Raw genomic sequence first — 23,152 nt, 5'->3', positions numbered from 1 at the left:
GTTCTCTTTTGTGAACTCCTGCAGCAGTTCAACTGCCCAATTTAAACTTTACCTAGAATCTTCCAACACTTCTATTACTTAGCCTAGGAATTAGACATATCTGTAACCAAATAAATAATGGAAGCTGAAGCAACTATTTTTAAAAGCCTGCTAAAACCCAAGGAATATTATTTAAGTAAAAATATAGCAGGCTACTCTGAAATTGTCTGTATGGCTGGTCAGCTCCAGCATCCACTGGGCCATTCCAGAAATAGCCTGACATGACTAATAGCAGCTAAAATAGTTCAGCAACTGTATTTGTAATAGAGCAGAAGGACTAGTTTGGCTAAAATTAGGTTTTTCTTTCCTCATCTCTCCATGAATCATAAAGCACTTGAATCTGCAGGTAACATGCATTATCACTCAGTTTAGAAACTGAGAGGCTTAAAAATGAAAACTACTACTTTGGCATATTCATATAAACACTCTTATCTAAGTTTCAAATGTGACTTTTTGAATTATTATTTTTCAGAGTCTGATCCACCACTGATAGCATTGTACCCACAAAGCAAAATCTCATGAAAACCATCCAAGAACACCGGCAGACAGGGCACTACATGAGGAGCGTGTTTCTGTGGGAGTAAATTAAACATCTTTTTGACCCATAGCAGGCAACTTAAAAATTACTATAATGCTAACTGCTTTCCAATTACCTCACCCTTATACTGTCCTTCCTTACAGCAAATTATGTGGATCACATTGTTTGAGTGTCAGTTAAAGATGTATTTTTCAAGAAACATGCTCTTCAAATCAGTACAGCGGCTAAACTTCAGTAAGGTTTATTATTACTTACTAGTAATCTGGTTAGTTGTTGTAACATATTATTTATGCATAATGTGAAGCCTGCTAGCAAAGGAATAAAGAGCCTAAGCTCAGGATCCCTACCCCATAGACATATGTAGCATCCTGCCTGCCTGCTTAGTCTGTTCATTAGTAGTTTCCTAACAAGATTTCCCGAAGGGTCATACACACTGCTTTATTACTGATGAGAGAGCAACTCTGATATAACTTTGATATGCTAGATATGAAAGCAATTAAGCAAAAGTGTTATGCAATGTATGAGATCTTGACAAACAACTCTAGAGCCATTGTATTAGGCTGCATCTCCAATCCAAAGCTATTTCAGCAGTCATTGGGAATTTCATATGAAATGGGAGAAAAATCCTAAGACAAACTCCCTCACACATCATTTCCTTAGTAGCCTAAAAAGACAGAAAATAAATTTTCTTACCTGCCAACCCAGTCAACAGCGATACCTTCACCATTTGGCACATCATCACTTATTACTGCCTCCTTATTTGTTCCATTTAGGAACATTCGTTCAATGACCTTCCTCCCCACATCAATCCAGTACAACCTCTTTTCCACCCTGTCAAAGTCCAGTGCCACCACATTTCTCAGTCCTTGCAAAATGAGAGAGTAAGACTGGCCATCTGCTGTGAGATTTCTCAGATAGTAACGGTTGCTAAAAATAAGGTATGGGGAGATATTACTATTTTGCCGGCAACTTTTTCCGTCAGGCTCCCGGATATAGCCTGGGGCACACTTACAGATGTAGGAGCCAGCTGTGTTCTCACAAATCTGGCTACATACTGATGGAGTTTCATTGCACTCATCAATATCATCACAAGTCCGTTTATCAGACATAAGTTTGTATCCAGGATGACAAGAACAGTAGAAACTTGTATGTGTGTCTGTACAGTCATGATCACATCCACTGATTGAAGGGTCACTGCATTCATTTATACCTGGGTAAGGAAAGGAGTTCTATTCAAGGAAACAGCTCACACAGAATGTAATGCAGTCACTTTCTAATGCACTGTCTCTTTCTCCCTCTCCCTGATACCCCACCTAAAAACACTGAATATGAATCTAGGCTGCTGTAATAATGTAGCAAGGAGAAGAATTCAATCTTACTTAATCTAGAGCCTTTGAGGTCTGTCATCAAGGATAGCAAGTGCAAAGTACACACTTACAAATGATGTATTTTGGAAGTGTAAGGGCCATACATAACAATGTATGAACTATATTTAGCTAATTTTCATGATTTGCTAAAACAGTATAGAATAATGATGATGTGATTAAAACATATTATCAGATATATATATTTCTTATAATCCCTCTGAGAGACAACCATGGAAGAGATATGACTGTAATTAGTGTCCATTTCTTTGAAAGCTCCCTAAGCATGGTAACAAGACAGTACAAATGAATCCACACATACCACATCCTTTTTCATCACTATTATCTAAGCAATCATCCAACCGATTGCAGACTTTGACCATTTCGATGCAGTTTCCATTGTCACATTTAAAATGATGAGGAGCACAGGTCGCTTCTGGTGTACTACAGAGATGTTCCAGCTCATCAGATTCATCACCACAGTCATTATCCCCATCACAGATGTAGGCCTTGGAAATGCAGCGCCCATTTTGACAAGTAAACTGGTGCTGTTGACATGGTTCGTAGATGCATCCCCTTTCATCACTGCTGTCACCACAGTCATTCCGCCTGTCACATCTGAGGAAAAATGAGCATGTTTTTCAAATGGAGGAGGGCAAAGGAGAAATCAGGTTCAGGTTTTATAGTCTGGTCCTATGAGTCTTGCCTGTATTCCATGTATGCATTATGAACTGAACAGAATAATCCTAAGAGAAGTCACTAGGCACAATAAAAGGACTGAATGCTAAAGACAAGCACTTGGGATATTAACAGAAATTCACAGAGCATTTTCAAGTTAAAACTTACACATAAATGCAGAGCACATAGTTTCCTTACAATATGCAGATGTACTTGACAGCTAAACCACGTGAAAAAATGATTGAATTAGCACCTTCACTTTATCAAATGTTGAGAATTTCTGCAGCAGCTCAGGAAGTTACAAACCTGTATGTGTTTCGGATGCACAGGCCGTTACTACAGCTAAATTCATTTTCTGTGCAAGGTCTTCGAGTGCAGTTCTGGTGTTCATCAAGTGCATCAGCACAGTCAGCATCACCATCACAGATCCATGCCCGAGGAATACACCTCCTGAGTGGGGGTCGATTGTTGACACATGTGAACTCTGCTGCAGTGCAGTTGCGGCTTGCTGGAAGAAGAGCATGTTACCTGACACACAAGTTATACTCTCTGTGTGTAACACCTTCCCCACTCCCTTGCCACACATGGCCTGGATATCCACCCATATTCCACAGTAGAGACGTGATCTGCTGCCCATGCAGAAGTAGGTACCACTGTATCCTCTTATAGACAAAACTCATATATATTCCCACTAATTTTCACTGAGTCTTGCTCTTCTTGGAAGCTGACAGGTAGCTAAAGCAATTTAGGATTCCTTAGGCAATGCTGGCATGTGCAGAATTCTTGATCTTGATGGATTCCCAGTATAAGCTTTTTTGTGCCTGGCCACATTTCCTGGGAGCTATCACCTACTCTCTGCAAGGTATTCTGTGCTCCAGGGAACAAACAGAGAGCACTACTGTAGTCAAAAAAAGTCAAGAACTGCAAGTGTATGAAGCTGCTTTTAAAAGAATCAAGGAGCAATACCAGGCTTGGTGAACTTTCTTCCTTTTGCTCACCCTCTAAACATCCACACTTACTTTGCTCACCATTTTTTTAAAGAAATTATGCCATTACCATGACACTACTAATATGCACAAGATGTAGTGTGTGATGATCAGGGAGCATCACCACTGAAGCTGCTATTGCTGCCTAGAACATACAACCAACCAAGCTTAATTATGTCTCCATTTGAACTCAACAATTCAAAAAAGAATAATTGCAAAAATAGAACTTTTTAAAAGCACAAGTAGTAGCAGTAATATATTCAATTCAATATAAGTGAAGGTACAGAAATGTTGTGGTTTAATCCCAGCTGTCCACTAAGCACCACAAACCCACTCACTCATTTCTCCCACCCACCTACCCAATGTGATAGGGGAGAGCTGGATGGGTAAAACTAAGAAAACTCATGGGTTGACATGAGAACAGTTTAATAATCAAAATATTACAGTAATAATAAGTAATTTAATGAAAACAACAAAAATACAGAAAAATGAAAATGGACAAAAATGAAAAATTGTTGCTCATGACCAACCAACTGATGTCCAGCCTGTTTCCGAGCAGTGCCTCCCCCCAGCTTTCCCATATGAGCATGATGTCATATGGTATAGAATGTTCCTTGTGGTAAGTTTGGGTCAACTGTCCTGGCTGTGTCCCCTTCCAGCTTCTTGTGCACCCCCAGCCTACTCACTGGCAGGGCAATATGAGAAGCTGGAAAATCCTTGACTTAGCAACAACTAGAACATCAGTGCGTTATCAGGATTATTCTCCTGCTAAACCCAAACCACATCAGTCTACCAACTACTAGGAAGAAAATTAACTATCCTAGCTGAAACCAGGACAAGGAAGAGTGTACCTCATGCTTAATGTGTACCAGTATGGATAGAAAAACTGTCAAGAGGGTGGAAGTTTGGAGAACAATCAAAGAACCCACCAAAAATGCCTGCAGGACAGAGAAGGTGCAGTATCTATTTACATTAACTACTTACCACAATTATGTCTTTGATCCTCATCACTCATATCGCCACAGTCATTATCACCATCGCAGATCCATGTGGCTGGGATACATCTGCCATCATCACACGTGAACTGGTCATGTGAACAAGTCCTCACTTGGGGCACTTGAAAATGAACATAATCACTCTGCTTGTTAAACTAAGCTGCACTGCCATGAAAATCTACTGAGATGAGTATTTTAGGGAGAATCTTATGACACTGAGATGTAAAACAGAAGCTTAAGTGGAGGATAGTTATGATAAAAGCTGCAAGACATTTTCTTAAGCTGAAAGTGCAACTCCAGCAATGTGCAAAGTGAACTATCAGTCCTGCTTAAATCATAGAAGAATATGTTCTGCTTTGTGTTATGCCAACTCTGTGGTAATATATTCTCAGTTACTTCAGTTAGACCACCCTATTCCCCCCTGGCTTCTTTTCACCTTATTCCCTCCTCTTCTGCTTATTACCACCAGTTTCTACAATACACAAGGGATTTGCTTATGGTACTCCTATGATACCCTACTTCATATTGTCAACAATGTTCCTTTGTATCCCACATTCTTTTTTCCCCCAAATGCAATATTACATGCCCAGTTTTGCACAGCAAGATATCAGGTTTCACATTCAAAACAATATCAAAATACTTGATACTTTATGTCACTTGATTTACCACCAACACAGTCTTAACAAAAACCAGGAAGTTATACATTAGGCATAATTACATTAAGAGCAAACAATTGTAGCAATTGGAAGCTTTCCTATCAGATACACTGCTTTAAGTATTTAAGACTTGAATATTAAGTATGTAAGTATAATTATAAAGTATTTGAGACTCAGATGATTTAGAGTCAGTGAATAAATCTCAGAAGACATTTCTTTTCCATCCAGTATGGATTCAAGCTTCTGTGTACAGGAGAAACTACTGATTTCCCATAACCTATCATTTTGTATCTTCTAACTGGAAACTTACCACAAGAAGCAGGTTCATCAGAGCCATCTGCACAGTCTATTCCTTGATCACAGTACCAATGAGCAGGAATACAACGTCCCGATGTACAACGAAATTCATTATTTGTGCAAGTCAGTGAGACTGGAAGAAAAAACCTATGTATGACTTCTTTCTTTCTGTTACCTTTCCAACTTGTTTTAAGTTGCTTTTGAGTCCATGTTATGTAAATATATTACAGACCCCAAAAAAGAAAGAGAAAAAATTATGCTAGGAAGGATGTCTTTTCACAGCCTATCTACAAAGAGTTCACTCTACAAACTAGCTTGGTTTCTGTATGCCAAAAATGGGGTTTAGCTCTCTCCTAATAAGTAGACAAAGTTTGCCCTGGAAGTTGGATTGTACACAGCCACTGTAAATATTTTCTATGTTTATACTAGAGATTGGTGCACAACAAAGTGACCACAGTTCAATATTTTCATATCTCCAGTGCCCAAACCAGGCAGTAGCAGACTGTGCTTTACCAGGAATCAAAATGTGTAGTGAGTGAGTGATACTTCATTTTAGATAACACTTTTCTCCCAATGACTTTTCTTCACTTGCAGTAAGGAATTGTTTCTTAATGTCAGCTAAGAACAAATTGCAACATTGAATAGTTCTAGCTAAGCACTCTCCAAATTTTCCTTCTGCACTTTGACTGAGGCTCTAGATCCTGGCATGTATAGTGGGTTTGATCATTTCCTTAGTAGTTACTGATACTTTCCTGTACCCTCTGATGGTTTCAAGATACAAGATGGTTTCAAGATGCAAGGGCCTCTAGCCACACTCCTGATGTTATGGAAGTCAAAGCCAGGGACGGGGAGGAAGAACTGCCCATTGTAAGTGCAGATCAGGTTCGTAATCATCTGAAGAACCTGAAAGTGTTCAAGTCCATGGGACCGACGGGATACACCCACGGGTACTGAGAGAACTGGCAGATGAGGTTGCTAAACCCCTCTCTATTATATTTCAAAAGTCATGGCAATCTGGTGAAGTCCCCACAGACTGGAAAAGGGGAAACATTGCCCCCATCTTCAAAAAGGGTAAGAAGGAGGAACCAGGGAACTACAGGCCAGTCAGTCTCACCTCTGTGCCTGGAAAGATTATGGAGCAGATCCTCCTGGAGTCACTACTCGCTCAAAAGAATAGTGAAGAGGTGATTGGGAACAGTCAGCATGGCTTTGCCAAGGGCAAATCCTGCCTGACCAACCTGGTGGCCTTCTATGAGCAGGTGACAAAATTAATAGATGAGGGGCGAGCAACTGATGTTGTTTACCTGGACCTGAGCAAAGCCTTCGACACTGTCCCGCACCACATCCTGGTCTCCAAACTGGTGACACATGGGTTTGATGGGTGGACCACTAGATGGATAAGGAACTGGCTTGATGGCCGCATCCAAAGAGTGGCTGTCAATGGCTCCATGTCCCAGTGGAGGCCAGTGACAAGCGGAGTCCCTCAGGGATCAGTCCTGGGACCTGTCTTGTTCAACATCTTTGTGGGGGACATGGACAGTGGCATTGAGTGCACACTCAGCAAGTTTGCTGATGACAACAAGCTGTGTGGTGCAGCAGACACGCTGGAGGGAAGGGAGGCCATCCAGAGGGACCTTGACAGGCTGGAGAGGTGGGCACAAGCCAACCTCATGAAGTTCAATAAGAGCAAGTGCAGGGTCCTGCATCTGGGTCGAGGAAATCCCAGGTACAAATACAGGCTGGGCAGTGACTGGTTGGAAAGTAGCCCTGAAGAGAGAGACTTGGGGGTGCTGGTGGACAAAAAGCTCAACATGCGCTCTCAATGTGCTCTTGCAGCCCGGAAAGCCAATCAGATCCTGGGCTGCATCAGGAGAAGTGTGGCTAGCAGGTCGAGGGAGGTGATCCTACCCCTCTACTCAGCCCTGGTGAGACTCCACCTGGAGTACTGTGTCCAGTTCTGGAGCCCCTATTACAAGAGGGATGTGGAGGTGCTGGAACGTGTCCAGAGAAGGGCCACAAGGATGATCAGAGGGCTGGAGCACCTCTCCTATGAGGGCAGACTGAAGGAGTTGGGGCTGTTCAGTCTGCAGAAGAGAAGGCTCCGAGGTGACCTAATTGTGGCCTTCCAGTATCTGAAGGGGGCCTGCAGGAAGGCTGGGGAAGGACTTCTCAGGATCTCAGGTAGTGATAGGACTAGGGGGAATGGAATGAAGCTGGAGGTGGGGAGATTCAGGCTAGATGTGAGGAGGAGGTTCTTCACCATGAGAGTGGTGAAGCCCTGGAATGGGTTGTCCAGGGAGGTGGTCAAGGCCCTGTCCCTGGGGGTGTTTAAGAGCAGGCTGGATGAGGCTCTGTCCAGCCTGATCTAGTGTGGGGTGTCCCTGCCCATGGCAGGGGGGTTGGAACTAGATGATCCTTGTGGTGCCTTCCAACCCTGAATGAAACTATGAAACTATGAAACTATACCAAAAAGGACTCAGTCTGACCTTCTAACTTGCTCATTTATGTGCCTTTAATAAAGGAAATCAAAGCCAATTAACATATTTCTCATTAATGTCCTGGGGGGGGGGGGGGCTTCTTTCATATCCCCTTCTTTTCTCTCCCTCTTTCTTGCCCTTCACTACTTTTCAATTTAAGTAATTCATCAGTGCTGCTGAGACATAGAACTGTAGAAAGGACAAAGTACACCTTTCAGCAACAGCAGAGGAGTCACTGTGTCTGTATATATAGCCATGTATTTTTGACATGCAGGTGTCCATAGATAAAAGTTGCCATGTTCTGACTAGAAAAGTTGAATTCATATTTTAGAAAAATTGTGACATAGTTAATTCAAGGCAATCTTTAGGAAAATGAGTGAAAGCAGAATAATCCACTTGGGTAATACTAAAAATCAATCATTATCTGAAAATATCTATCATGTTTTATAAAATGTTTTCAATCAGTTTGTATGGGAAAAGTACTACCCAACTGCTACCCAATGCGAATGTCTGTACCAGGAAAGATTGAAAACTAGATGCTTTTATACAGTAACTGGAAGCTACAATGAATAGTGAGTCACATGTTAAAACATACATAGCTACATGCAAGAGCTAAGAGAAATTATCTTTAAGACTGCATACAATATTAGAGTATTTGTCCTTCTAATAAAGTTCCAGAAAAAGCCAACTCCCTATAACACAAGTACCAGTTACCTTGTAAAATCATAAAGGATACAGAGAAAAATAAGCAAAAGGAATGATCCCTTAAATGCTGTATAAAAATGCTGAAAAAAAGGATAATCTTTTTTATTAGATAAAAGTATAATTTAGATCACTGAGAGCTTATAATGTAATGCATATACCTTAGAATTCCATGGCACTATGAGAGAAGTTTTGTGAACTGTAGGAGTTATGTCCAAGGTAGAGCAGTGGAATAAATTACTGATGTACAAGAAATGTAACCAAGGCCCTATTAACTTACCACAGTGAGTAGGGCTCTCATCACTCATATCTCCACAGTCATTATCACCATCACACAGATATGTTCGAGGAATGCAAATATTTGTGCTTTGACATTTTGTAAAACCAGACTGGCACGTGCGGTCCGCTTTGAGGAGGGAGAAAATAAAATGCAGAAGTTCTTTAGAGATTCTTCTAACATTGTTACCCTGTATCTCATTAAAAGATATATTTAAAAAATAGTTTAAAGAGAGTATGATGTCACTCACTTGTTAAAGTGCACTCACTCTGCTTCTGTTACATGGAAACAATTAGACAATTGCTTTTATTAAATTTAAAAGGAAAAAAAAAAAAAAGAACAAACAAAAATGTTGTAACATGGGTGTAGGAGTTCGATCACCCTAGAGCACAGCTTCCAGGCCAAGATGTTAGCAGGCAAAGATATTTATTATGTTACACAGCAAAGTTATATACTCTATCAGAAGGCATGTGTGTCACATCTTAAGTGGTTATTTTCTACTGGCATGTGTGTAATTAAGGCATACAACAGGTTAGAATAACAAACCAATATTCTAACACATCCAACCAAATCCTGCCAAGTTTCTCCCTTCAGTTACAAGATGTTTACATTCTTTTGTAAGTCAGAGACCAAACATAGCTGTTCCAAAGCTATCCAAAAACAACACTTCTCCTACACAAAAATCCACAACAAAAAAAAAAACACAAGGTCAAAGAAATACATGCCAGTCTTTGAGTGTGAGGTAAAGTGATATGATTCATGCTGTAATGCTTGCATCTGCAACCAGCTGGTATTGTACAAACCATCAAACCTACTACAAATGACTAATAGAACAGGAACTTTGAATATTCAGATTCCACATAAATAATTTTTCTTTTTAAAGTCACAAATAAGTTCTCTTTAAAAAAAATCATTAAAAAAAACCACCAGTGTACACACAAAAATGCAAAAAGAAAAAATATATATAAATCAATTTTGATCAATTTCTCTAGCTCCAGAAGAGCTGAAGAATATAATCTAGCTGAAGAATATAATCTTAGTGCAAAGACACAATTAGTTTGATTAACTGCCATAGCAGTCAATATTGAACTAATCACAGTTTACATCTTAAGGAAAAAAATGTAACTGATAACTTTTTGAGAGCTATATGACATATAATTTTAAACATAATAAATATAAGCCATGTCAGTGTAAGAGTGAGAATACACACTCCTGATGATTCAACCTAGTATAATTAATGTAGTGTGACACAAAGTTAAAACTCACTGTCAAACTCCAGTGTAATCCTGCAAAAATATATGCCCTGCAGCATCCCATTCATACAAAGTAATCTTTTTTGAAGTACAGGAGATTACTCACAAGACCTAACATGAAGCACTGCATGAGCATTTGCTGCATCAAGGCAAACTATTTAAAGCAATGGCTATTATGTAATATCCTGAGGTACTCCAGAACATCTTTTAACAAACATATTTGGCTCTTCTTTGGTCTAAAAGAGTTAGGCTGAGATAAGCAATGAGTAATTAGGAGAAACTTACGGCAATTTCTCTCATCTGATGTGCCATTATCATAACAGTTGTTTACTCCATTACAGACGTACTGAAGAGAGATACATCTGCCATTATTACAAGTAAATTCTGTGTGGGAGTCACAGGTTCGGAACAAGCAGCCAGCCTCATCGCTATTATCTCCACAGTCATTGTAGTGATCACAGCGGTAATGATAGGGCACACATCGCCCATTACCACAGGTAAAAGCTGTTGGCTGACAAGTATGGAAAGCTGCAGGAAATAAAATAAGATTATATTAAAAAAAAAAAAAACACAGATAAAAAAATGTAATCTAAGTTCTTTGACAAAGTAAAAAGTAAAAGCACATTTTTACCTGCCAGGGCAAACACAGCTGCAAAACGGACTGCATGAAATGTAAAATATATATTTGAATTAAACAAAGTAGAAATTTGCTTTACATGATAAAAATTCAGTACTACAGAGCTTTTGGATTCTAGAGCAAATCAGTAGTCATTCAGACCTTGAGTGTGAGCGAGGAAGGGATCCTTTCCAAACTACACCCAGAAGATCTATGATCATAAAGCCACAAAAGTGACAGAGAATACAGTGCAAACAAGACAAAGTACACATCACTTCCTCATGCAGTTACTTCAAATGCTTACCACACACACTTTCCAATTCATCACTGCCATCACCACAGTCATTGTCATTGTCGCATTTCCATCGCTCAGAGATACATTGCCCATTAAGGCAAGTGAAGAAACCAGTGTCGCACCTGGTACCATTATCCACAATACAGTGCTTGTTATTATTGGCTAAATACCAGCGACCTTCAGAGGGGCACTGACATTCTGCACCAGTGGGACCTAAATTCATGTTTGACGGTTAGAACAAAGCAGGGGGAGGGAAGGGGAGAGAAGAAAAAACAAAGGGTGCTTTAGATAAGGCTTTTATGAAACTGTTCGTAGCTATAATGCTGGAAAAGGCAATTAAATTCTCACAACTTCTGTAAGGTCTATCTGCTTAGATAAAAGTGGTAACTTAACCAGACTTTTATCTCAGCTAAGTATGTGCAAACCCATTAAAACCAACAAGAGTTATTTCAGAGTTCAACAGAGGAACTGAGAACTTGGAGTACCTTAATATTTGCATGTTGGTCAAAGAGTTTCCAAATGCAGCAAGATGGCATCTGATGCCTTCAAAGATTAGAACTACACCCTCAAAATCAAAACAAGGTTTTCAAAACTTCCTTGCACTACACTAACTCCTCTTCTAAAAATCAGTGAGAAATTTGAGTTGTTTTCAGACAGGACAGATTTTTTTTTAAAGGCATCTAAGTTGCTACAAATGAAAGCAGGCACTGAATGAGGTTTTGAAAGTCAATGACCTTAACTTCCAAAAATCCACAATACATGAAATAGCTCTGTAACAAGTATAATTTTGGGGCTATACTGTCATTCTGTTTTCTTAGCCATGTGGACTGGTGACCTGTTAGAGCACTTTGCCTTTCTCCTTACACACACACAAGGAGAAATATGAAACAGAATACTTATGTCACTCGGGTCTCACCACAACATACATCTGATGATACTTAGTGTGTTTCTGAAATCCATGACTGAGGAAGGCAATCACCCCACAGTGTAAACAGAAACTGATTTGTGCTATCTTCTTAGGAATTGGCCAACATTTAAAATGAGGCACTAGGAGTGTTTAAGAAATTAAACATTAGGGAACGATTTCACAGTATCATGTGACAAATAAATAATGACCAACACGATTTTTTTAAGTATGTGGTCGGAAACATCTGCTCAGTGTGCAGCATATCAGTACATATTCCTAAGATAACCATATTCTACAGAGCTCACTTCATGTGTCATTCCAGAGGAAAGAAAAGCTACAAACACAGAAAACAATGGTTTAGTTTAAATTAGAGAAACACATCATTTTTATTTGTGAGGATTCTCAGATGTAATCCTGAGGTGCACTGGCAAAATACCATGACCTTGAAGGGCAGTAATTTTGATTGTATTTATAAATAAAATACTAAACATTCAGGAACACTAAGAAATATTTCTGTGGTTCCCATGTGACTAAAATTGTTACACTATGAATTCAAATAAATGCAACAGTAACAGCTTACAGTCATTAAGTTATAAGAGCATACCTGGTGCACAGATGTGACTACAGCCACCATTGAACTGGTTGCAAGGGTTGGTACACTGCTGCTGTTTACTTTTCGCCCAAACATGAATATCCATCGGTCTTTGTGGAAGATTCATGATCATTACTATCTGATCTGAACCATCATACTTATTAGCTCGGTAAATGCTTCGTGTGTTCCAGTCTGTCCAATATATGTGCTGATCAAACAGCGTCATTGCAAACGGATGCAGAGCAGTACTAACAATTACCTCACGATTTGTACCAGTGAGGCTACATCGCTCAATCTTCTGCCTAAAATAACAAAGGAATTATTACATCTTAAAGGAAAGAAGTCTTAACCTACATGTATAAAGCTATACCCGATCTTGTCTAGCAACTAGTATCCAGCATTTCAGTAAAGTGCACAAATATACAGGGTGCTGTCAAAAGTTTAAAACTAAAACTGTCTAATCTGTGACTTCAATAGTGATGCAGAGTAGCAGCTCTGTAATACTGCCACAGTAATATACTGGAAGTAACTGGGCTGAGTATAGAAATGTTTAAACAACTATGTTACCGAAAACAATGCAAAAAGTTTCCAATACATTTTTGGAATGAGTATGATGTTAATGACTTCTTGTATCAAGAGAAAACCAATAATCCCATGAAATGGGACATGTTTTCATTTCAGTTTTATCTTCTGCAGATCCAAATTTACACAATGAGGAAATACAAGCAAAGTCACTAGACTGTAAACATGCATTTTCTGCTATTTCTCACAGATGAATACAGGAGGGAAAAACAGTTCTAATATGTAATAACTATGACATATGAAACATCTAACAACCACAAATATATAGTGTATGGTTAGCAGGTCTTCCCAGCAGTTTTGATTCTAGCTTAAGAACGGTGTTTCTAATGATAAAAACAAGATTTCAAGAAGGCCCAGAAAATCAGTGTTCAACTCCAAGTTCTGTGATAGACAAGTTTTGCTGTACATAAAACATTCTATACCCATACATACAGCACTACTGACCCACAACCATTTTGTCACTGTGTGAGAGACTAAATCTTGTCTCTCTTGATGTGACTCAACAAAGCTAAAATCACCTTTGCTGCTTGCCCAGACAATAGCTGATGTGTGTTGGGCAGTTGCCACCGGGTAAGGACTCTCTGGAAGGCGCATAGAGGAAGATTGCTCACCAGACTGCAGCTGCGCTGGAAATAATGGGCAGAGGCCACTGCTATCGATATGCTCTGGAATATATATACCTAAGAAAACTGTATAAAAGATCTGAACAACTACTGGCTCAAGGAAAGGAAAAGACTGGGTCAATGCTGCTCTGAAGAAAAATGGAGAGAACACCAGGAGAGAAAAATGACAGAGACATCACCATGTAGCCTGGAAGAAGCAGACCAGGAGGAACCCTCTCTCCATGTCCTAAGTTCTGTCTGCTACAATTCGTGAAGCTGAAGAGGCTGCTCAGAGGATAGCACAGCCAACAAGGACAACACCTCCTCCAAGCCAAAGCCTTCCTCCACAGACTTAAACTGTCTTGGGGGGTGAGGGGTGTGGCAATATAATTCCTTTCCTCTTCTCTTGCCCTCTTCCCTCCCTCGCTCTCTATTCTCCCTCTCTCCTTCTGATCCATCCACTTTATTTGTGTAATAAATAGTCTAGCTGTTGATATTTCGGCCTTGTTTGTGCCTCTAATTTCATAACACGGGAATATTCAAAAGAACTGAGTCTCTTTTCCTTTCTGGACTGAGACACACTGCTTCTCCCCTTCAGCCATTCCCACCCTTAAAGACCACTTCAGCAAAGGTCAGTGGAGAAGCAGGAGAAAACTTCTGCCAGAAGACTGACAATGCACTATTCATGCAAGGACATTATTTCTAAGCATTGTTTATAAAACCATAATAAAGGTTAGATGTTCCTTTTACCACAAAGATTTCTGTTTGAGATAGGCAGACCACACAAGGATAAAACATGAGAAAAGAGAAAATGGAGGATGTTCAAAAGTAATTTGCAATGAGGATAACATAAAAAATATTAGTAAGTAATACATGGGGTTATTCAAAGGAAGAGAAAGAGCCTGACAGAAAAGCATTAAGACGTAACCAAATGCTGCAAATCAGATGAGGTACTGTCAGCAAGTTTAAGACAGTAGAACAAGAAAGAGCGTGGATAAAAGCTGTTCTTTGCCTCCAGCTCCCAGCACCTTGCTGTTCAGTCATACTGGAATGTTTACATGGAAAGACTGCCAATCATTTAGTGATAAAAAGAAACCACTTCAGATGTCTATACTGGAATCGTCCAACTGTGCTGCTCTTCATACTCACATCTAAAGAGCAGGCAGTGTGTATGTTTATGGACAAAGGCATAATGCCTAAGAAGTGGAGCAGTGCTTATTCAACATCACTAGAACAGAATAATTCTCTAAAAAGCAGTGGCATCTTTCATGCACACATTTCTGAAAAGGAGCTATTAAGAATCTTAGAATTGCTCTTTAGAGGGTAGGATAAGGAAACTGTGGGACTGAAAACAGCATATCCGGTAGCTAGCAGCTTCTCTCCTTGCTCATCAGAGTATGGCCGATACTCTTGCCTGTGAAGTTAGAAGGACCAAATGTAGTTTGAGACACCAAGAAAAAGGTCTACCCTTTGGGTCAAGCTACCAAAAGAGTCCTCACAGAAACAGTCCAGGAACTTAGCATTAGCTAAATCACTTAAACTTGTTTTATCTAGCATCAAAGCAACTGTATGTTTAAGAATCTACTAGAAAGACTATTTAATTATTGGCAATTGTATTTAATACACTTGCTAGACTACCAGTGTGGGTTGAGGAAAAATAGAAACAGCCAGTGAGTGAAAACAAGCAGATAAATTTCTCAGAGCTGACCAGCTCTCCTATTTCATCATCACTAGAGAAAAGGGAAAAGCTGCATCTCATATAGATGCAAGAAGGAAAAACAGAATCTGAAGGGGTAAAGGCTCTCCCGATGAATGCCAGAATAAAGAAGGCTTTATACTATTTAGTCATATGCTCCCCTACTTCCATTAACTAGGGTTTGAAAGAGAAAAGGTGATGTCTCACTTGACATCCTGCATTCCCTTTAAAATAGGGGATCTTTTTACAGGTGCCCTGCCCTCCTGCACACAGATGAATCCAAATAAGAATGCCCTCCTCCCAAAAGAGCCAACAGAGGCACAGACCATAAGAGTTATTACATAACAGATGTCATTTTTCTGTCATAGCAAATGATAAGCCTGCAAAAAACCTGCTATGCTGAAGGAACCAGAGGGGAACTGTCACTGCTGCAGTGATTTTCTCTGAGACCATGAGTGAATTTGAAAGGATACAAACTAAATTACTCTTAAAAACTTTTCTGCTGACAGTAGAAATTCTGGTGGGATAAAGTGTAGAGCTCTGTCTGGTAGGCAACAGCAAGAACATCATGCCATATTTCACAGGTTATAGGCATTAATCACAAGCAGTGAATGATGTAAAATGTCCACTGGAATTCTGTTTGTTAGAGAAGACACTTAGAGAAGATGAACAAACTGCCAGATGGTACAAATGTCATAAAGCAGTGGAATAAATCCACACCATGGCATAATGAAACTTGGTATGGCACGATATATCCACATCAATCTTATGGCTTGACATTGCCTTGCTATTAAGTAACTCAACATCCTGTAATACAAAGTAACAAATTCAATTGAAACACCGGGGGAGAACAAGTTTTAAAAATGAAGGAAAATAAATACTAAATCTATTTTAAAATTAAGTAAATTCAAACCAGCAAATGTGTTATCAATACATACAGATTTGCATCAGCCCAGTATAGCTGCTCCTCTTCATAGTCCAGAGTAAGTCCATTTGGCCATACCAAATTAGTGCTCACAATAGCTGTTCTGAAGTTTCCTCCAAGCGTAGCTCGTTCTATCTTAGCATTTGAACTCCAGTCAGTCCAGTACATATACCTGTCAATAACATGATTACAAGATTTATTTTCAGCAAATAAAGCTCACAAATCTCTTATTTGCTGGGGGTATTTCCAACCTGGTGTCCCTCACTGAATTGTGCAGTACAGAACTAGTGGAAAATAGATTAAGTTGTTTTGGCCCACACTGACAAAGGAGTCTTCTAGCAGGGATCATGGGGTCCACTGGAGTGAACTTCAGAAAAGTTTTTCCAGCACCCATGAGAGTCCAGTAGTCAGTTAATCTCTTTCTTACCTTTTTCATTTGAAATACAGTATAATTAGTAATGAAATACAGTGTTAACACAGTAAAGTCCCCAGTTTCTCACTGAATGTTTTGATACTGAATTCTTGTGAAGCTTCATGACATACAACAGAAAAAGGGAAAGATTGCATAAGACTCTAAATAAAGATCTCTTGACGTCCGTGCTATCTGATTATCATGATATATGCTTGAAGAAATCTTGGTTTCAAAAAGTACTCCTTGTTTTTCTGCCTTGCACAGTAAATGAAGGATGGTTAGTTGCTTGACAAACACCTTCTTTGAACACTGTTCTCATTTATCCCTAGTATCTGGCTCCAACCCTCACTAAGTAGAGCCTCATGCACTACATATACATAAAAGTTCCAAAAATCTTAGAAAAAAACCTCTGAGGCTGACATCAACTTAGAAAATTTACACCTAAAGAGTTGATCTAGAATGGTTAGGCAAAACTGGAACTTAGGCCTCAAACAGGAATTATCTGGCATCCTTCATCTAAGTCTAAATTGCAGTTTCACCTGAAGTTGAAATACAAAGTGCAACACATACCCTCTGCAGGGATCTAAAACAATGGCTCTTGGTCGTGGAACCCGGGCAATGACTGTGCGGTTAGATCCATCCACAGCCATTGAGCTGATAGTCTGATTGAGATAGTCACTGTAATAAACTCTGTTGTTGATCCAGTCAAAGGCTATGCCATCTGGAGTCCCCAGGTCTTAGATACATGCAAGCAAATACACAGAAGTTTAATACAATTTCCTGAGATAATGTAATACATATTCTAATCTGGCAACACCAATCTCCTTGAAATGCCACTGGGACCAATACAAATGAGTCCATTTAAAAATCTGAAGAACTGACACTAAGGACTCAGGCAGTCCTGTGTGTGCAGTAGGGTTGCAAAAACCTTTTCCTCACACAGACTAAAGCTCTGGTTGCTGTTCTCCAAGAAGAAGGAATCATCCCTCACTCTATAATATTAATTAATATCTATAATTTATTACATACAATTTTGTGCATATAATAATATTTAACCAGCTTTATCTTTCCATTTTACTGTGATCAAGATGAAATAAGAAGCTCAGGGAAAACAAGGATCAAAAGGAGAATTTCATTAACTATGTTAACTAAATAGTCTTCCTTGACTATTAGCATAAAAATATCCACTGAGCTAGTGATAGGTGCTGCAGTCCATTTTTTTCAACATCCAAATACTTTGTATCACATTTCAGAGCACTTACCAGATGCAACTACAGTTGGAGAGCCAGTTCCTGAGTAAATACTAACATAACTGATCCTTCCTGTCCCTGAAGGATAACTTTGTGTAAAATAGATTCGGTTGTTTATGCTGTCAAAATCCAGAGCCACTGCAGTTCTTAACACATTGACTGTGCGGAAGGGAGGACTGTGATTTTCAGGATCTAGGTGGATACTTCTGAGTGCATTCTCAAGAGCAAAAATCAGGTAATCATCAGTTGAAATGGAACAACTCTTGCCATCACTGCCTAGTGTTCCAAAAGCACAGCCACATTTGGATGTCTGTATGTCAGGCAGGGCAAAGCACAGATGAGAACAGCCTCCGTTATTGTCCAAACAAGGATTGTTGTTGACATCAAGGGGTGAACGTGACTGGAAATTACTGTTGTAAATGGTAACATCCCTTAGCCAATTAATGTTGTCTCTTATTACAGTTGGCTGATCAGTATTGCCTGGCTCCTTGCTGGCTTGGAAGATTTTTTTCAGGTTCCGATCCACCCAGATCATAGAATTTCCAAAGACAGTGATACCATAAGGAGTTGGATAGCGACTGCCATAACGCACAATTTCAATATCACCACCAGCAGGCTGAATTCTTGCAATCATATCTAAGGAATCATCCACCCAGTAAATGTAGCCATTGCTGTGATCTACAGCCAACCCACGAGGTGTAACAATACCCTCAGAGACAAGAACTGTTCTGTTGGTGCAGTCAAGAAAAGCACGTTCGATCTTCGGATTTTGCCCATAATCTGCCCAGAAGAGATACCTGTTTTTTGGGTCGACAACTATGTGCCTTGGCATATCTATAGTAGTTTTAAGCAGAACACGGCGGTAAGTTGTGTTTAAACGCAAAACTTCTATAAAAGTCTCTGTCAGGAATGCATTTGTAAAATAAAGATTTCCTGTATTTGAATAAAAAAAGGCAGAGAAAAGCACCAAATATTAATATATAGCATCAACACTTGAGAAGCATGAGCCAATACAATACAGAACCATAATATGAATATCCATAAACTCAGTATTTGGAAGCACAAGGTATTTGCCTACACTTTGAGAAATGAGAAAGAAGACACCCAAACTGACAGTAGTCAGTTGATTTATTTTTTTCTTAATCTAAGCCTTTGTCTTGCCTACAAAGTTCATGCTACTGCACGTTATAGAGTAACTAAAGTGTATACAGGAGACGATTATTCTAAAACTCACCCTAATAAGCACATCAGTCAATAGAAGAACTTTTGCAATGTATGTATAAAACAAAGGTGTTAATGGCAATGGTCATGTACTTAGAGATGATGAACACTTTGTGAACAGTTAATATTTTAATTGATTCCTGACACATTTAAATAGGAACAGAAAGTATAAGTGGGGAAATTAAAGTTCAAATAAAAGGAATTATTCTGCTTTCCCCTCCCCCCACTCCCCCAGCTTTTCTTTTCATTGTAGTTTATCGGGTTTGTACAAAGCATTCTGAGGGTAGATGAAGAGTCCTTCTTTCTTGTTAACAATGTCCTCAGACAACCTTCATGCTCACTTCACTGCACATGTTTTTCACTATGGTAGTAAAGTCTACTAACAGGTACTATGAATACACAAACAAGAGACACTTATAACAAATTTTTAAAATATAATGAGTGAAAGGGTTCTATATACCTGCTCTGATAAACTTTCATTTTGACACATGTATATATAAACATAAGAGCCATTCACCACTTCCAGTCCACAGACACACAAGCTAGAACCATAGGGCTTCCATTCAAAATAGTTCCACTAGAATACATTTCTGCTAGCCTGAAAATTTTACTCTCTGTAAAGAATTACATTCTCCTAAATTCAGCTGTGCTTACCTGCTACCCAGTCAATTGCAATGCCACGGATCCCATTTCGTCCTATTCCATCTGTAACAACATTTCTAAAATAAGAACCATCAGGTTTAATTTTACGTATTGCATTCTGAGAAGAGACTGTGCTGCTGAAGTCACACCAGTAAATGAAACCAGATGGCATGTGAACATCCACATGAAGCGCATTTCGCCCTGAAATATTTTTAAAAGTAGTAACTCATTATCTTTGACATAAACCAACTTAATTAAAACATGTGCTACGCCAGCAAGAAATGCCAAAATGTTAGGCACTATACTATAATATTCACATACCTCTTCCAGCCAATGGCACCATGGCTTCAGAGTGATCAGTTTTCTCTAAACTAAATCCTTTGATTGCAGAAAGCATAGAAACAACTACAAATGAACTGTATGGGGAACAGGTTCTGTTATCAGGATTTAGCTGAAAGCCAGTAGCACAAGCACAGGAGAATAATCCACCAGGTAAAGGGAGGCAAAGCTGCTGGCAGACTCCAATATTATTACTGCAGCCATTTGCAGAACCAGCAGAATCTGTGAAAGACACACATGGCAAGACATAAAAAACCGAACTGTATCATCACAAACTCCCACAGGTACATAATCAAATTCTATGCTTGCAGACTTAACAACATGTTGACAAAAATAAACTGTACATTTTAGCACATAAGCTTTAGCAATGGATTTGCTGGTGTCTTATCACTTAAGATCAATGAAGCCAAGATATATAAATCTGAAGCCAATGTAACAAAATTTATTTAACCAAAAATGCATTGATAGTATTTTAGTAAAACTACATGTGCCAATTCATGCCTTAACTGGATTGTGGAACAACTTTTTACAAAAACAAAGTAAGACACTTCTAGCATTTGCCAAAACCTTAGTTAAACCATTTCCTTTGAAAGAGGGATGCCTTCTGTATCTGAAGGAAGTTCGAGTTTTCACAAGTTGGATACCCTGAAATACCTCTTTAGCAAATACTTACTATCTCTGTAATACACACGCAGACACTTCAGTCTTGGGACGTTATCCCTCAATACTACTTTGTTTGCTCCAGTGGACTTGTCAACTCGTTCAATAACTTCATAATCTCGATCAGTATAGTACAAAAAGGTATCATACACAGCAATTCCCCACGGATGAGAAAGATGAACCACCAGAGTCACACGAGCTGTGCCATCCACATTGCCTTTCTCAATCTAAGAAATCAGTTTAAAGCTTAATATTACATTTCTTATAATAAAAGACCAATGTTACAATACAAAATTTAAATGCAACATATACTATTCAACCTCTTCAACACATGAGATTTTTTATGTAGGAAGGAAAAGGTCAGCAGGAGGCCAATAATGATTTCTGAGTTTTCATTCAAATTCATCATATAGTTTTAGTGGTAATTAGCAGCAATATTAATTCAGATTTTACTCCATCATGCAATTCTCAGTTATGTGAGTAAACTGAAGAAATGGAATTGTTCAGGTGAACCACAGAAGCAGAGGTAGATGAGCAGCTAAAAAAGAAATTATTTTTTAAGTATCTCCTACCACTCCTGTGCTTGTGACAGCCCAGTACAACTTCTGTTCCTTAATGTCAAGAGTAATGAACTCTACATGGTCGAGGTTGCCAGTGAAGAGGGTCTGTAGGCCTGATCCGTCCATGTTTGCACTGGCAATCTTTGCTGGGACTCCACCGTCAGTTCCCTGGTCTGTCCAATACAGCTTCCTATAACACATTACCACATCTGTTAGAAAAGCTGGAAACAGAGATCAATGGATCAGAGACACTTGAGTATATGCTTAAACAAATCTACATTAGCCAAATACTTCTAGCATGTGCTGAACAAAGATTACTTTGAATGAGGCCACAATGAAAAATATATCTTGTTTGGAAAATGAGAAAAATACTTGTTCTCTTGTAAGAGAGGTGTCTTGAAAAAGAAAAATTACTATTTCTCTTTAATAAATGAGACATACTTGTTAAATCATTTTTAGAAACCCACATCCTCCCCTGTATCACACAACACTATGATCAGGTAAACAATGAGAAAGCAGGATAATAATCATAATCCTGTTTCAGAGATGGTGGCAAAGTTCCAGCAGGGAGTTTGGCTCCAATTTGGAATTAAAACTACAAGTTAAAAAAAAACCAAAAACCTGTATGAAACAAAGTTCCATTAACAGGCTCTGGGGACTATGTGCACTGTTACGGCCTCAGCTGCAGAAGAACACTGAGGGTAAATGGCAGCCCCGACTCCCAACTAAGGACAAAAATCCAGGCATCAATTCATATGAAAGTCTGACAAGCTACAAGGGGAACTGCCTCTCTTTACAAATACGGTCCTGTGAATCACATGATTGCAAATTTGATTAGACTGTCAGGGAAAAAGCAGGGAGAAAACAGTACAACTGTATTTAGTGCTATGCTATTTAACATGTTACATTCTTTCCATGTAGCGTGTTTTCCACAATATATAGGCCTCAAGACAGACATTACAAGATATTATAAAGAAATATTCTAGAGGTCTCTTTAGTTTGGGTTCCCATTTTCAGAGCTCTTTTCTCCACAACTGTAATAATCTGAAATTCTTTTTTATTTAAAAAAAATATATAATTAATTACTATTTAAGTATATACACAACAGTTTATGAAACCATGCAATTATTTTCTATGGCTTAAAAAAAGTAAATAGATTCTACACAAATATTAAAAAAAGCCTAAAACCATGTCACATTCAGGGTGGAAGCTGAAGACACTAAAGATTAAGAAAAAGTGTGGAGAATATAATAATGTGCAAAGACAACAGCAGTTTTGGAAATTTACCCTCTTGCTGGATCAACTGTCAAACCAATTGGTGTGCCAGCTCCCACAGAGGTGCCATCATTGGTAATCAGTGTTTTTCTGTGCATTACATCACCATGCAGCTTCAGAACCTATGCAGACATTGAACACATCAGAGCATTTAAGACAGAACTTGTGACAGATTTTCATATTAAAGGGAGGAAGACTAAATCTGCAGGGACACGAAATTGCAGAAGGCTCTCTCAAATATTCTGAAGCACCTTTTCTGTACTCCAAACATCTCCCTTCCATAGCATGCACCCCTCAAATGAGCTGCTTGCAGCTT

The 23,152-nt window shown here is 39.0% G+C and overlaps 1 protein-coding gene across 5 annotated transcripts in view; it reads right to left on the bottom strand.

The window, feature by feature from the left end:
• LRP2 (LDL receptor related protein 2) overlaps positions 1-23,152 on the bottom strand; it is a 123,171-nt gene that overhangs the window by 31,091 nt on the left and 68,928 nt on the right. For 3 of the 5 annotated variants that reach the window (XM_068138662.1, XM_068138664.1, XM_068138663.1), the window contains exons 34-51: positions 22,849-22,958; positions 21,574-21,751; positions 21,015-21,228; positions 20,324-20,563; positions 20,015-20,203; positions 18,152-19,072; positions 17,460-17,625; positions 16,491-16,649; positions 12,685-12,974; positions 11,183-11,386; positions 10,894-10,923; positions 10,548-10,790; positions 9,013-9,138; positions 5,567-5,686; positions 4,590-4,721; positions 2,926-3,127; positions 2,264-2,559; positions 1,271-1,787 (exon numbers count right to left, since the gene is read on the bottom strand). In XM_068138662.1, the coding sequence (XP_067994763.1) occupies positions 1,271-1,787; positions 2,264-2,559; positions 2,926-3,127; positions 4,590-4,721; positions 5,567-5,686; positions 9,013-9,138; positions 10,548-10,790; positions 10,894-10,923; positions 11,183-11,386; positions 12,685-12,974; positions 16,491-16,649; positions 17,460-17,625; positions 18,152-19,072; positions 20,015-20,203; positions 20,324-20,563; positions 21,015-21,228; positions 21,574-21,751; positions 22,849-22,958 (4,337 nt within the window). The remainder of the gene's footprint in view (positions 1-1,270; positions 1,788-2,263; positions 2,560-2,925; positions 3,128-4,589; positions 4,722-5,566; positions 5,687-9,012; positions 9,139-10,547; positions 10,791-10,893; positions 10,924-11,182; positions 11,387-12,684; positions 12,975-16,490; positions 16,650-17,459; positions 17,626-18,151; positions 19,073-20,014; positions 20,204-20,323; positions 20,564-21,014; positions 21,229-21,573; positions 21,752-22,848; positions 22,959-23,152) is intronic. The other 2 variants (XM_068138665.1, XM_068138666.1) reach the window with 1 other exon arrangement.

Source organism: Melanerpes formicivorus, unplaced genomic scaffold (assembly GCF_026170545.1).
Source record: "Melanerpes formicivorus ecotype bairdi unplaced genomic scaffold, bMelFor1.0.p_v2 SCAF_5, whole genome shotgun sequence".
NCBI classification, from domain to species: Eukaryota; Metazoa; Chordata; class Aves; order Piciformes; family Picidae; genus Melanerpes; species Melanerpes formicivorus.
Note: the sequence above shows the minus strand (reverse complement) of the source record. Positions and strands in the feature narration are given on the sequence as shown.